General features: G+C 42.2%; 1 protein-coding gene across 1 annotated transcript in view; it reads left to right on the top strand.

Moving 5' to 3' along the window:
• Window positions 1–4,119: 4,119 nt before the first annotated feature.
• Window positions 4,120–16,686, top strand: part of eml1 (EMAP like 1) — a 44,120-nt gene continuing 31,553 nt past the window's right edge. Inside the window, exon 1 of the mRNA XM_054741621.2 lies at window positions 4,120–4,263. Within this exon, the coding sequence (XP_054597596.2) occupies window positions 4,236–4,263 (28 nt within the window). The 5' untranslated portion in view covers window positions 4,120–4,235. The remainder of the gene's footprint in view (window positions 4,264–16,686) is intronic.

Here is a 16,686-nt window from a genome sequence, read left to right on the forward strand (position 1 = left end):
CTCAGCTCCATGCCGCTCCATTTCTGTTTTTTTAAGTTTCTAGTTTCAGCCGACTTGTTTCCGTCAGGTTTTATTCATGACCTCCATCTGGAAATAATATCAGCTCATGAAAACAAGCCATCAGCAATTTTAGGAAAGAGTGTGTGTGTGTGTGTGTGTGTGTGTGTGTGTGTGTGTGTGTGTGTGTGTGTGTGTGTGTGTGTGTGTGTGTGTGTGTGTGTGTGTGCGTGTGTGTGTGTGCGTGTGTGTGTGTGTGTGTGTGTGTGTGTGTGTGTGTGTGTGTGTGTGTGTGTGTGCATGTGTGCGTGTGCACTTCTTCTTCTTCCTCTGTGGGGTTCAGGCTCCGTCGATGTGTTGGTGCAGTCAAATCGACACGTATGACTAAACTCCAAAGCCTCCGCCATCCTCTCCTAAAATCCCGCTCAAATACTTTTTTGTGGTCTGGCTGGAGTCTCTGATTCAAATGCAAACGTTGGAAACTTCAGTTGCTGGGAGAAATTACGTGTCAGGCAGGTCTTTGGCAAAACGTTTGACCTTGGCTCAGACTAAAAATATGCATTAACTCAGTGAAAGCCTGCATAGTTCCACAGGAAAGAAGATCTGGCTTGTGTTAGAGCTGCTCACGGGAGCGTACGCAGCCTGAGATGGGGGAGATAGAGCAGATATTCACTCCGCTCCAGGCTCGCTGAAACACCTCTCTGATGGAAAACCCTTCGGCGTTCCATAGGCTGTTTCTGTCTGCCGCCTTGGCCGTGGCACACAGGAGACAGGCTTGGTCACACCTGAGAGCCTCTGAAGACTAGCCAGGCATTCAGCATGTCCGTCCCCAGCACAGAGGCGTCTTAGTCTGCAGGCCCGTCCAACTGTCCAAGTGGGTATTTGTCTGTCTGCCCGAGTTGATACGATCTCTTTTAGAGCCATGATGGCTTTAGCAGCCCCCAAAGGAGAGAGCAAGTAGGTGTGTGAGAAGAGAGGTTTCATTTCTGGCTGTCTGCGTCAGGCGGAGCGGCTTTTTTTTATTTAAGGCCTTGAAGTTAACCTCCAGTCGAAAGGTTTATGCATGCCTCTAAAGCCACAAGGGCATCATGTAGGTGTAACAGCTCTGCACTGTATCCTGTAACAAGTGATTACTGCTCTGTGTTCCACGCATTTCATAAACAAAACCCTAAAAAGTGTCACTTAGTTTCTGCTTTAGTAAAGAAGTCTGGAAGCATTTCAAAAACTCTCTTTGGTTATGAGATCCCCACATGTTTTCTGGCTCTGCACAATCCCCCCTCCTGAACACACACCACTACATCACAGCAGCAGTCTGGGTCATTTTTCTTTTGAAACCGACCCCTTATACCCCCTCCCCTCCCCCCTTCTTCACCAGTCCATCCATCATACAGGCCAGAGTCTGTGTGCTCCCACCCCTCTCTCCTTGAGGCCTAAACCTCCATAGCTTTGCTGTTAAGCCTCCACCGCTGCTGCTGCAGCTGCATTGTTCCACTTTGTGCGTAACTTCAACCCTCCTGACACTCTTCTTCTCTCCCAGTTGCAGCCAACAACTTCTGCAGAGCATCTGCGTTTCCCCCATCCTTCAGCCGACCGAGACCCGAGGGCAGTGGCTGCTGAGGATCAGGAACTGAGGGTCCAAGTGAGTGAGTGTGTGTGTGTGTGTGTGTGTGTGTGTGTGTGTGTGTGTGTGTGTGTGTGTGTGTGTGTGTGTGTGTGTGTGTGTGTGTGTGTGTGTGTGCTCTGGAATCCCCTCCGTCACACCTTGGCTGCTTCTAGGGAGGGGGGCTCTGCCTCCAGCTAAAGGAAGACTTCCTCCTTAAGAGTTAATCCTCCTCCAAAAATACACCACAGACACCCCCCCTACACACACACACACACACACACACACACACACACACACACACACACACACACACACACACACACACACACACACACACACACACACACACACACACACACATACACACACACACCAAATTTAATTATTTAATTGAATAAATTGTTCATTTCTTTTAGAGCAAACAGGGTTTTCCTCCTTTTTGAGAAAATTTCTGTGAGTTAATTCCAACTATTATGTTTCTTTGAGCTTTTTTAATGACCAATTTAATCCCAATTCAAAAGTCTAGCTAATTTCCTGTAAATAAATTATTTGTGCACTTCCTCTTCCGTGCAGATTGAGCTTCCGTTGGCGGTTCAACCAGTAAAAAGCTGTGAACTGCAGCTCTTTACCTCAAGTCCTCAATTAGGGCTTTTCCCACAGAGTCATAAAACAGTTAGTGGAATCATTCAAAGGCTGTTAGATTCAACACCATTAAGAGTTCATTAGTACCTGCAGACACGGCCACTGTTGCAATTGGAGGATGATTAACAGAGATCATTATAGCCCTCGCATCCCCGTTGGCCATTGGGCACAACAATAGGAATCGTGTTTTATTGTTTGTTTTTTAAAATAATGTGGAAATTTGATCTATTCTAGCACTTATTTAAAATCCCTGATTCAACACAGACAATCAGCAAATAGAACCACGTTTTTAGTGTTTAATTTTAATAAATGTGGAAATGTTTCGTAAGCTGCATTCAAGTGTTCGGGATTGGTGAGCCTCTTGCTGTGGAGGAATTTCACTTCTTTTATTTTGTTTTATTTTTGTTGCTCCCCATCTTTTTCTGATGAATGGTGAACTTTGACCTTGACAACTAGGCCTGCAGAGTTCTGGTTTCTCTTGTTTTAAATATCCTGGCATGTTGCTTTTTGATGTCGCTTAGCCTGCGCCGTGGTCTCACACTGGCTCTGTTCAGGTGAGCTGGTCTGTAAAACTCAACTCACTTTTCAATAAATTAGAAACTTTTGATTTAACAAAGAGGCTATTACTTTTTCGGATTGATTTTTAGTTTATTTCTTCTTAATAAATGAAGTTTGGCTTTAATCCTGAAGCGTTTAATGCTGAAACACTTAAATTTAACACAAAATTACCTAAAAATGTTCATCAACCTACCACAAAGTGTAATTTGACAGAATCTGTGAGCCATCTTGGATTTTGCAGACCAGGCTGCATCACACAAACACTAATCAGATGGTCCACTTTCTGTTTGCTGGAGCTCGTGGGGTCAAGAGGTCATCATAGGGTGAAGGTTTGGGTTGTGTTTGCAAGATGGCCTTCGAGCTCTTCTCCAAACAAGAGCTGGAGATCAAACATCAAAACCAGACCTGGTGTGAAAGCTGGAGTGCCGCGGGGCTCAGAGGGTGGAGGGGTTACTGACAGGTTTGCAGGAAAGATAACAGAGCAGGAACCCCTCCAACACCCTCCCTACACCAGATAACCCTGACCCCCCCAACCAAATCCTAATCTCACTGATTCCGGTTTTGCTGGACAAGTCTAGCATCTGACCCCACTTAGTCACATGCCAAACTTTTCCCTCGTGATAATCCTTCCTGCCAACTGACAAAGGGTCAGCTGAGTGAGAAGGAATTCAGGACAAGCGTGCAGAAAGTTTGGGTGAGATTAATCCAAGCTGCACAATGTTAAGTACGCTCAGGGGGACTTTTGTGTGCTCAAGTGGACCAGTAATCTGCACCGCCAGAACTTTCCGTTGTCTCTTCATTCATAAATGAATTCAGATTTTATTCACCTATAGTTCTTTCAGCTTACTTGCAACAATTTGCTGCATCAAATCACCACGTGCTTCGCTTAAAACTAGTTAATTTGTCAAAATGTGCAATGACTGTATGTGGCATCCAGATTTCTGTGGACAACTGGAGATGAAGCTGCAGCTCAGTGATGCTCTACCGCCCCCAGCAGGCAGGGTGAGATACTGCACTCGGAGACGCTGAACTCCTCTGGGACTGTGCAGGGTTCTCAAGGAAGGAGGAATTTACTCGGACTGTGTTTGTTGTCCCAAAGGGATCAGAAGAAAATTATATGAAAAAAAAGTCAGTTTGAACTTTTATGTGTATGCTGAGATATGTATTAACACAACAAGTAATCATACCCGTGAAGGTCTGTCATGTCTGGAGGAAACAGTATTCTAAGGGAGGACTGCTGGTGATAAATTTAGCATCCAATAGTATCGTGTGATGTTTGATTGACTCGGTGTCTGTCCACTGGTCAAATCTTTAGAGAGAGAGGGGACAGACAGAAAGTAAAGTAAGAAAGCCTCTGAGAGAGCCTACGTCTGACAGCTAAGGCTAAAGAGCAGAAAAGATTTGAGTAAAAACTGGATCTCCTCTCTTAGCAGCTATGTCCGACTGTGAGGGACCACCCACGGGTAAGAATGACTCCTCTAGAGAAGACCAGTTCATGTTCAATATATCTGAGGGGACACATCTATGCAGGCGTGTGTGTTGGTTGTTTAGAGTTTGCCTTGTTTGTGTGTGTTTCTGGTGAAGAAAGGGATTGTGTCTCTGCTGGTCCGTCCTGTTTTAGTCTCCTCTGGGAACGGCTCGCCCTGCAAGTATTCAGGAGTGGCAAGGCTCAGTTTGAGGCCTTTTATGGAAGTGAGTTGCTTTTGATTTCACACAAAAGCAGCGCGATGACTCAGGTTTTATTTGGAGGTTCATGAAGTAGACAACAGAAAAATATGAAGAAAGGAGTTTTTTAACGTGTCCTGCTGCAGAAGAATGGTGCTGAAGGAGAAATCTGGAGCTGTTTTGAGCATGTGTGCAGGTGTTTGCTTGTGTGTGTGCGTGCATGCATGTGTGCATGTGTGTGTGTGTCTGTGTTGGGAAGTGATGGGCTGTTTCACAGGTGCAGCCAGGCTGATAGAAGTCATTAAGCTTTCCTAACAGAATCAGTTATAAATAGAAACCTTTCACTCACTAATGTTTCCTTCTCTATTTGCCTCCTTTTCTATCTCATTGCTGCCTGTTTCCTCTCCATTCAGATGTAATCCGTCCCTGATCCCCCTCCCTGGTATAATTAAACATGACTCAGCAGTCAGAAAGCCCTTTGAAGCAGTTTCCTACAATTATGATGTTGTAATTGTGTCTGTGAGCACCCTGCTGTCACCTGATCATCTCTCCTTAAAGGAAATTGGATCAGACAGAAATGGCTGAAACCTCAGAATCTCTGTATTGCTCATTTTTTATCCTTCCTGTCTGTTAATCTCTCAAGTTTTTGAAATGACACAGTAGAAACTCTAATTTTATTCACTCCGGCCTGATCTTTATGGATCTATATGATTAGGATATGTTAGATTTAGGCTAAATAAGGCGAGTAGAAACAATAAATGGATGGAAATTATACCACAACATGATAATCTATCAAGTTTTTTGTACTCATTCCATTTAGCTCAAACATTTAGCGTGAAGCTTTAATCGTTCAGATGATGGCAGAAATGTTTGTCATATAGGTTGAACGATGTCCTGAAAGTCTGCGACTGCAGGGAATGAAGATGTGATCAGTGGGAGGAAGTGCTTCAAGGGAAAAGAGCATTTGAGACATAAACAGTTTAGAATAGCGCAGCAGCTCTAAGTATGGAGAGGATTTAGAGGATCAACTTCGGCGCTAGAGAAAATTACAACAGGGGTTTTACGTTCCACTTTCTTCAGGAGTAAATTATTAGAAAACAACTAGATTTGAAATGGAAACATCTTTTTGATTATGTGCTCACTTTTAAATGGATGGGGTGCCATTCATAAAGTCAAACAGTCATATTTTAAGTTGTTTAGCATGTCATAATAGAACAAAGATGGAAGATAATTTTTCTAAATCATGTTTTCACCATGTCCTACATCTATAAATGGTAAGATCCCAGAGTTCACAAACTAAATATTTAGGTCAAAATTAAATGTTCATTCTCCAAAATAAATATTTAGATTTTAAACTAAATAATTTTATCCAACCTAAATATTTAGTTTGGAAAATAAATATTTAGGTGTGACCTAAAGATTTAAATATTTCGGTATGTCCTAAAAATTTTGCATTTAGTTTGTAAATTAAATATTTATTTTCCAAAATACATATTCAGATCTCAGGTATTTATTTAGATTTTAAACTAAATAATTTCTAAATCTGAGAAGAAGAAAATATATTTTCTATAGCGCCTCTCAAGATAAAAATCACGAGGCGCTTCACAAAAACAAAAAAATGTAAAAATATAAAAAAGAATTTAGAAAATGATTAAAAATATATTTAAAAAGAGCAAAAAATAGGCAATTGTGATTTAAAAATGTTAAGAAAGAGAGAAAGTGAATAGGAAAGAGGGAAATCAGTGGATCCTGAGGAAGGGTATGCCTTCTCCGGGTCAGGGATGAGGTCCTGCCTCAGGTGGAGGAGTTTAAGTATCTCGGGTTCTTGTTCATGAGTGAGGGAAAACTGGAGCGTGAGATCGACAGGCAGATTGGTGCTGCATCTGCAGTGATAAGGGGTGTTGTACCGGTCTGTCGTGGTGAAGAGAGAGCTGAGTCAGAAGGCGGAGCTCTCAATGTACTAGTCGATCTACGTTCCCCTCACCTGTAGTCGTGAGCTTTGGTAGTGACCAAGAGAACGAGATTGCAGATAAAAGCGGCCGAAATGAGTTTTCTCTGCAGAGTGGCTGGGCTCTCCCTCAGAGACAGGGTGAGAAGGTTGGTCTTCCGGGAGGGACTCTGAGTAGATCCGCTGCTCCTCCACATCGAGAGGAGCCAGTTGAGGTGGCTTCCTGGACACCTCCCTGGTGAGGTTTTCCAGGCACGTCCAACCGGGAGGAGGCCTAAAGGTAGACCCAGGACATGTTGGAGGCACTATGTGTCTCATCTGGCCAGGGAACGCCTTGGGATTCCCCCAGAAGAGCTGGGCCAAGTGGCTGGGTAGAGGGAAGTCTGGGCCTCTCAACTTAGACTGCTGCCCCCGCGACTCAACTCCGGATAAGTGGAAGAAAATGGATGGATGGTTGATTTTAGCCATCCTAAATATTTAGTTTTTTGGAAAATAAATATTTAGGTCTGTCCCAAATATTAAAATAATTAGTTTGTAAAATAATTATTCATCTCCAAACAACATTTTATTCTCCAAAATTAATTCTTAGATTCCAACAACAAAAAATGTGTTTTTAAGCTAAACAGTTTTTATCCAACCCAAACATTTAGTTTGGAAAATAAACATTTATCTCCAAATGAAATATTTAGCTAGCTAACTAAATATTTAGTTGGGAACTTTGAAATTGTCATGGAGTGGTACGGAGAGAGGCAGGACCCAAATGTAGGTGGACCATAAACAGGAGGCAGTCGGACAAAACTAAAGAGTTATTAACAAGAGTGCAGCACAAAGTTAAAAAACTAACTAGACAGGACAAACCAACTAAAACACAGCTGCAGATCCGACACACACACAAGACACAGAAGAGCTGTCGGAAAAGCGACGCTCTGGCGCAGCCTGAAACAAACACTTGGTCACCCTTTGCTTTTCGGGTGTGGAGAATGTGTTGCAACCCACGGAAAGTTGTTGTAAAACTGTTAATATCCTGCAGATGGCAGCATTACCACAATGACTGAACAGGGTAAGGAAAACTATCAGGGACACAAAAGTGGTCTCACAATAAATGATGCGGAAAAGTGGAGGAAATGAAGCAGAGAAACACTAAAGAAATGGAAGGAGTTGAAAATGGAGTGAGAGAAGGGAGAAATGAAAGTGGAGGGTGAAGAGGTGAGGGGTGAGTCCTTCCTGAGAAGATCACAGAGAGACAGAAGCAGGTCTGGATCATATGAATGACACTTATGGATATTTCAGGGAGTTGACATGCATTTATGTGACAGATAAAACATCATCAGCACCAGTTTCTGTCAGAAAACCGACCGTGTGTGTGTGTGTGTGTGTGTGTGTGTGTGTGTGTGTGTGTGTGTGTGTGTGTGTGTGTGTGTGTGTGTGTGTGTGTGTGTGTGTGTGTGTGTGTGTGTGTGTGTGTGTGTGTGTGTGTGTGTGTGTGTGTGAGACAGAGACCATTCAGGAGGATAACGATGTCTGATGTCAGGCCTCCATCTGTGACCCTAATATCAGGACAAGGAGCTTTGCTGACGTTGAACTCTTCGGTTTATTTTGTTGCGCAGGTTTCAGGGCGAACCGGCTGCAGTTTCACCTCAGCTTTATCCCATTTTGGTACATATGTGACACCGTCTTCCAGGCTGCGTTTTACCACGTGTGCATTAGCTGGTGGAGCTATGAGTGTTCAGACTATGACACTTTAGAGAGGAAAAGCTGCATTGGCAAGAAAAGATAATTAAAAACAACGAATCAAAATAAATATAAGAAAGTAAATGTTGAGTTTACTTAACCAAGTTGTGTCAGCTGTTGTTTACTTTAAGTACCGTAAATCCTCTAATATTAGCCTGTATTATGCCGGGTATCATATTTTGGCCGGTGTCGGAGTCGGCGGAGGTGAATAATGGCAGTTTTTTTTATTGTGGCCAGGTGGAATGTTGTAACAAGCAAGTACGGGGGACGGTTGTGTCATCCGTCTCAATTTTGATTTGCCAGTGATAGACCGCGAAGGTAACTTTAACTGTGCGGAGACGAAGAGGAGGCGAAAATTTGATATCAAGTTCAAGGAGAACGTGCTGATGATGCTGCAGAACAATGGGGAGCAGTAGCAGGGGTTGTATGAACTAGTCGACTTCACTATAGTGACTTTTTATGCCTGTCATCGACTAGTCGCTGTCACGTGATAATGACCGGCAAGATGCAGCCCTCGGAAAAGCCAGCAGCCTGCTGTCAGCAGGTGACAAGCTCCTGCGCGTCGGGAGGCAACGCGCTGTGCCAGAGCGTCGGCACTGACACCCGCCGTAATACAGACATTTAACCAAATTGTGACGTTTACCCTCTTGCAATTTAATATTCCCCTCACCCCCATCCTAACCTTAACCAGCTTGCGCATGCAAAGCTCTGATTGTTGACGCGCTCCAGACATCTGCGTCCTGAGCACGGCCACAGTAACATTATCAAATCAGGTGTCGCCACTTCAAAAACTAATTTAACACGCGATCGTTCATGTCGGCTCATTTCCTTTTATGTTTTCTGTCTTTTATTCTTTTATTTGTGCCTGATGCGTTTCGCTGCTGTGGATCGGGGCGCATCACCTGTTTTGTTCTCGGTGACGCACCTAACTGATGTGGCCGGGAGCACTCCGCTGTTTTAGCGGTCAGTAGATCTTTTAGAACTGCAGTTCAAAGGTAACTCATAAGGTGAATATATATGAACCCAGGTAGCAGTTTTTCTTTAGGATTGAGAGGAGATGCAGGAAGATAATAAACAGGCAGGACAGGAAAATAGTCAAATAAAAACAAGTTAGTTGTTGTACCTGGTGGTTGAAACAAACAGACACCATTGAAGGTAATCAGAAGTGAGGAACAGAAAATGAAATAATTATTTTAATGTTTAGAGCAGCAGGAACTCCGAGAGGCTGCAGGCGCATCAGTGAGTTTGCGCCTCTGCGCAGGGGGAGGGGGGAGAGGGCTGAAGCAGAAACTACCGTTGTTAAAAGAAATGTGTTTAACTTTGAAAATGTGGGCGCAATTTTAATTGTCAAAAACTCCAGCGAACCATTTGTTCATTTTGCTCAAATAGAAATAGAGGCCTGCCTCTAATTCTGGTCCTCCTTTCAATTAAGGCCTGGAGCTTGATGAGCTTGAGTAAAATACAGGCCCGGGCCTGTATTAGAGGATTTCCGGTAAGTATAATTTAAGTATGCATATGTACTCTATATTTAAGCAACTGGGTTTAGAGGAAACAGCTAACATAACTTGGTCAACTAACTTGAACATTTCCTTTCTTACAGTGCAGACATCACTATTCTCATGTTTGCATGCACAGTACAAATACTAGAGTACAGGGGGCGGTTGTGTCATCCATCTCACTGAGCACCTATTTAAATGTTGTGCATGCATGAAAAAGAACCAGAGTCGATTTCTTGTTTGACCAGGAAATGGGGGAGGGGTGGACATGGACTTTTCAGCACCAAGTCAGATGTGATTAAAGTTGTCCTTGCCTGAGACATCCAACGCCGTGAAACAGAGCGTGTGTTCATGTTACACACACCTTAGCACTCCTGGGTCTTATATCTGTGCTTCTCTTAGAATTTTTACATCATTTCTAGCTTGTTAGATATCTCCTGGTCTTTATGGACCTCACACAGCAGTAGTTTCATCAGCTGTCCACCTCAAATATCACATCTGTGTCCAGGTTTGCTCTCATTAACATATAAATTAGATAAATCTGATTGGTTTATTCACTCTATTTTCATGACAAGCAGAGCCCGGGTGTTTATGGTGACACGGTGGATGCGTGTGCAGAAAGAAGCAGATGATTCCCATTATGGTCACATTTTCTCACTTCAGCTGCTTTTATATCTTCTTGTAATTTTATTTGTGCCTGTTTCTGACATTTTTAGTTTGATCTCCATGCATGTATTGATCATTTCTTTGCTTAATTTCAATATTTTTTCAATAGGTTGTCCGTGCGCCTGTGGACAGATACATCCAAAAACATAGATACAGTTTACATTTGAGTCAAGGGCTCCTCTTCTTACCAATTTCTTCATTGGGGACTTAAACATTCACTTCAAACAGTCACGTTTGAGTTTTACTCCTGCTTTAAACTGTCAGTGTTTAAATGTCTGGGGTTTGTCCTTTATCATCTACCAGTACTGGAATGCAAACATTTACTAATTTTGTAAAAGTAGTTTAGGTAACTGCCAAATGTCTGAAAACATTTTCATCCTTTGCTAGAAAGAAGATAAGATTTTCCTTTTGTTGCAGGATAATTATAATTTACATAAAAATATTCAACCTCATTGCAATCATATTATACTTAGGTATAGTATTGTATACTATATTTTATCATACTTTACTAAATGAAACTATGCGATACTATACTACAGTTCACTATACTTTACTATACTAAACTATACTATGCTATAGTATTATATGCTATAGTGCGCTATACTATACTATACTATACTATACTATACTGTACTATAACTATTCTGTACTATAATATAGTATAGTATAGTATCATATGCTACAGTATGCTATACTCTATACTGTGCGATACTATACTATACTATACTATGCTATACTATATTATACTTTTCTGTACTATAGTATACTATAGTATAGTACAGTATTATATGCTATAGTACCCTATACTCTATACTATACTGTATTATACTATACTATACTATACTATAATATAATATAATATACTATACTAGACTATACTATACTATACTATACTATACTATACTATAATACTAGAGTTTATTTTCTCTGAAGGTCAATTTAGAACCACATCTCATATATCTGCAAACTAGATAAAGAGTTTAATCCAGAAACACTAATTTATGTGACATGTCCAAATTTACACTGAACTGAAATCAGTGCAGAGGAATAGGAGCTGAACTAGGACATGTGTTCTTGTTTACAGCCTCAGGATTCAAGTTATTTTTGGTTAAAAGCAGAATCTACCCAGTCACATGTTCTCAGAACTGTTAAGATTCAGAAACCTCAAAGAACAAACAGGAAATGTGTTTTTCTTTCATTTGTTAACAAAATAAATTAATTATTTAACTATAAGAGTTAGAAATCTGCTTTATAGATAAAACAAATCACAAGAAAGACTCATTTCCGTCACTGGCTTGCTCTTATCAGAAGTTCCTCCTAAATTCTTCATTGTGCATTGATTTGAAGCCTTTGGAGGTTTGACTGTCTGATGCTGATGTCTACATGCATAATGCTGTTAGAGTCCAGGAGCAAAAGAGTGCATTAATCACAAGTGGTGACCCAGTTTTCTGAGTCGTAACATCATCACTTGGCTTTGCTGCTGCTTGTTTGGCCCACAGCAGCACACTGCAGTCTGCAGCTGCGTTTCTCCCTCCGTTTTTTCCCTCATTTCTGCATTATACCAGAAAATATTCCACTTTATCATCTCTTAGCTCCGTAAAGTTCATCAGTTTGGTCTTATTTACTGAGTTGCATAGATTTAGAATGGCAAGCAGGATCTTTGTTGCCATTGGAGGTCGGATTTTCAGCTGGGTTGCAGCTTTTCTCACACAGACAGAGCTGCTATCGCTTTGCTGGATCCTTCTTTGACTAAATCTAGGTCAGACTCCCACCAAGATAGCAACGATTCCCAGCAACGGCTCGTAGAAATGGATTCTGGCAGCTTTTCCAGGTTAAAGTGAATGTCGTGTCTCCTTCTGACACATCAGGGGCAGCAGCTTTTTTTTCTCAGCAGTCGTCACTTTTTAGTCTGCTGACAGTAACAATATATAACATGTGGGGAAAGAGAAATCTTCAGGTGATATTCTGATCAGTGTGGATTAGAAATGACAGCTTATTTTTCAGCCATGGCGGATGTGTCAGTGGGATGATTTATTCTCTTTTCACATATCCAATCAATCTTTTCCTGCTTCTGATTCCCTGATCAGAGGATTTGATGTTTCTAATATGGATATTTGCTGATTTGAGAATGCCATCCTGATAATGGAGGAAGTTTGTCATCTTGACATTACAGATACAGTCAATGTATAACTAACTTTTTGCATCCAGACAATTATTTGACACCAAACAGGGTTTAAAATTATAAAAAGTCTGAAATGAACTCATGCTTGTTTACTCAGTTAAATCTAATCCAGAGTGTGAAAATCTAAATCCACCCCATGATTCAGCAGCTCGTTAGCAGCACTAACTCTCAGTAATCGCGTTAACATCACCCGTTTCTCACATCACTATGTTGGAATTTTGTTGAATTCTCACTTCAAACCTTTGTTTAGGCGCATGATCTTAAAGCAACACTCTTCTAGAGTTTCTCTGCTGAGCGTAAAATTATCTTATTTTTGATCAAGATCTTGAATAACGGATGCAAATTTGACTCTAGAAAACTGTGAAAGGTGTCAGCGGCTGACCTTAGTCCAGGTCATGTGGCAGCAAAGACGAGCCCAAATCATCAGACTTCCACAACCGTGCTGAGAGCTGGAATGAGGGGCTAATGATGACCATTACCGTATTTCTCCTATGTTGTTGGTGTTTTTGGTTTGTTCAGATTAATTTTTACTTATGCCTGTTTTTAATTATTGCATCATGGATTATTAAATTTAGCATGCCGATTGAAGCATTGAGTCATTAATGTAGTCTCCAATATCTCTGAGCATTGCACAGCCCAGCTACTAACCTTGGTCCACCTCAGGGAAGACTGATCAATGTCATTGATGCACTTTGTGAGCTAACTCCAGACAGAAGTAAACAATTTCAGCGTAGTTAGATCATTTTTCATTTATTTAGGTAAAATTACCCACATACATCAGAACACACCTATGCAGTCATCAATGTGCTGTCCAGATGTAAAATTTATCTGTAGATCACAGAGAAGCCTGACAACCGGGACAAGCACACAGATGGAGGCCGGATCACACCGAGGATTGACCCCGTTTCCTCCTCAGCTCTGGATTTGATTGTTTTTAATCCTGACCCACTGACAGACTGACTGATCATCTGCTGATAAAACTAATGTCAGCAGTTTTTTTTCCTGCGTTAAGAAAAGAACAGTTGGATAAATGCTGGATGTGACCTTCAGGAGCTGCTGCAAAAGCAGCATCAGCAGGGCAGATGGAGAGGTAGGACAGACACTGAACCTTTATTCTTGCTGTATCGTGATGGAGATTGCATGAATCGTTTTTATTTAATATGGTTAAATAATGAAGCAGAAGCAGCCCGGACCTCCCACTCGCCGAGCTGAAGGAGGAGTTAGCCCCCTCTTGGGAGAGGGTGAAGTTGCAATAAATTGAGGTTCTGTTTTGGGGGATGTTTAAGCTGCTTCTCCTCACGTGAGCCTGGAAAAACAGAGACAGACAATGCCAGACCTAATCTGTACACCTAATCAGTCTCACAATGAGATTTACAGTAATCTCAGTCTCTCAGGCCCAAAACAAAGCAAGGCTCCCAAACTTCAGAACTGAACACAAAGGACTTTTATGCATTTGGAGTTAAACTCGTGCACGGACCAGGATGATGCATGGAATTCCTGCTTTTATCTGAATCAAAACATTGGACTTCGTGGCCTTTTGATAGCACAGACGTGCACAAACCTCGATTCGTTGTTTGTGCAAATTGCTAACACTTGTGTAATATTCCACAGGACAAGTGGTGTGCAAACTCAACACCAGAATACAAAGAGCAGCTTGTTACCTTGATAATCCTGGCTGCTCTGAGCTTAACGTGTCTGTTGTTGTGTAATGAGTGCAGGGGAGAGTGACGTTTTCCTGAGAGCCTGCTCTGAGGTCAGCGACGTGGATGGACAAGGAAGGGGGGGGGGGGGTCTTGAAGCAATCAGCTGTTTAAAATGAGCTCTGCTGCATTTCTTTTCATCCCGTAAAGGTCAAATCGAAGGACTTCACCCCTGAGCCTCACAGAAATCCCGATCTAATGACAGAAACATGCTCACAAATAACTTCATTCTACCAGATATGATCTGTTCAGATGCTGAACCAGAGGCTTTCATGTTCCTCAAGGAGCTTTTGTGCCGCCGCCTCTGTCTTGTGATAAAAGAAGAAAAGGGGGAAGTGTTTCCAACATGAATATAGGCCACAGATTCTGATTTCCTTGGGCTTATTATTTCCCCCTTTCAGGCTCATAAATTATGCAAAGAGATCCCTCCTCTTGAGCATGTACAAAAGTCTAAGCTTCAGTTTTAAAAAGCGCCCAATCCTCCTTTTTTTCCTTCAGGGTTTCCCCCCGACTAAACTCCCTCCTCACTTTTAAATTTGGGTTTTCTCTCTGCAGCCCCCTCCCCCTCTACCCTTTTTTTTTTGTCAGTCTCTAGTCCTGGTTTCCCCCTCTCTCCTCCTCGTCCTTGTTGTGAAGGATCCCTTGGTCTCAGCATCTGCAGCAGGGCAGATAAAACCGACACACAGAGGACAGAGTGATAATCATGTTTAACCACAGCTGAGATCCCCTGGCAGCTGAGATGTTTGGCGTTAGCTTCTGGAGGGATATGATGTTGGTTTATGCTATGTGACAGGAGATGATGGGTGTACTTCTGCACTGAATCCTCACATTTCAATTGTAGTTTCTGCTTTCTCTGACATATCATTCTAAAAACACACTTGCCCTTTCCTGTAAAACGTTATTTTTAAACTTTTGGTTCCAATTTAATCTCCAGCTAAATCCAGGTTACCCTAAAACTCATTTAGCAAAGATTTTAAAAACCTTTTTCTCAAAAACATTCGCAGCAGACTGTTTCTAGCACCAATTTGTTGAGTTTTAGGGTTTGTAAACTTGTAAATTAATTTAAAAACAATTAAAACTTTGATCTAAAAAGGATCTGAAAAAATGCATTGCGTCCATTAATGTGTCCATGATGATATTTTGAGAAAATAAACAGAAAACAACAGTTTTTATCTGATAAAGCACATTTTAATTCATTTGAATTATATAAACACTAAGAATTAACATAAGAGGATTTTATTTATTTCTTTTTCATCATCATCATCATCATCATCATCATCATCATCATCATCTATTTCTACAGCACCTTCCACTATCTTCGCAGAAGCCCAAGGTGCTGTACACTATACAACAGCAGACAGTGAGACAAAAACATGGTAAAAGAACTTAAAACAGCAGAAATCATACGAAAAAGTATAAAAATCATATCAACAACTGAATAAAACAAGCAGGAACAATAAAACAGATAAACGAAACAAAAGAAAGTCAGAACAAAATCAAGTTTTACTGAGAACTCAACGCTAAAATAACAATAAAAAAAATTATCCAACCATCCATCCATCCATTTTCATCCGCTTATCTGGAGTCGGGTCGCGGGGGCAGTAGCCTAAGGCGAGAGGCCCAGACTTCCCTCTCACCATCCATTTGAGCCAGCTCTTCCGGGGGAATCCCAAGGCGTTCCCTGGCCAGATGAGAGACATAGTCCCTCCACCGTGTCCTGGGTCTACCTTTAGGTCTCCTCCCGGTTGGACGTGCCCGGAAAACCTCACCAGGGAAGCGCCCAAGAGGCATCCTGACCAGATGCCTAAGCCACCTCAACTGGCTCCTCTCGATGTGGAGGAGCAGCGGGTCTACTCCGAGCCCCTCCCGCATGACCCAGCTTCTCACCCTATCTCTAAGGGAGAGCCCAGCCACTCTTCGGAGAAAACTCATTTCGGCCACTTGTATCCACGATCTCGTTCTTTCGGTCACTACCCAAAGCTCATGACCATAGGTGAGGGTAGGAACGTAGATCGACCGGTAAATCAAGAGCTTCGCCTTCTGACTCAGCTCTCTCTTCACCACGACAGACCGGTACAATGCCCGCATCACTGCAGATGCAGCACCAATCCGCCTATCGATCTCACGCTCCAGCTTTCCCTCACTCGTGAACAAGACCCCGAGATACCTAAACTCCTCCACTTGGGGCAGGACCTCATCCCTGACCCGGAGCAGGCATCCTACCCTTTTCCGAATCAAGACCATGGTCTCAGATTTAGAATAAAAAAATTAAATCGCATAAAAACATTGAGACCCAGGACACACTGGAGAGACAATGTACCTCGCCCGGCCAGGGAACGCCCCCCCCCCCCACACACACACACACACACAAAAAGAGCTGGCCCAACTAGACCAAATTCTGGCTTTGCAAAGTTTTGTCTAGGAACGCTCCATTGAAACTCAATCACAGCTATCTAGAGGGGTTTCAAACACATAGAGAGCTGTGATAGGTCCATAAT

The sequence above is a fragment of the Nothobranchius furzeri genome, chromosome 18 (genome assembly GCF_043380555.1).
Source record: "Nothobranchius furzeri strain GRZ-AD chromosome 18, NfurGRZ-RIMD1, whole genome shotgun sequence".
Taxonomy (NCBI): Eukaryota; Metazoa; Chordata; class Actinopteri; order Cyprinodontiformes; family Nothobranchiidae; genus Nothobranchius; species Nothobranchius furzeri.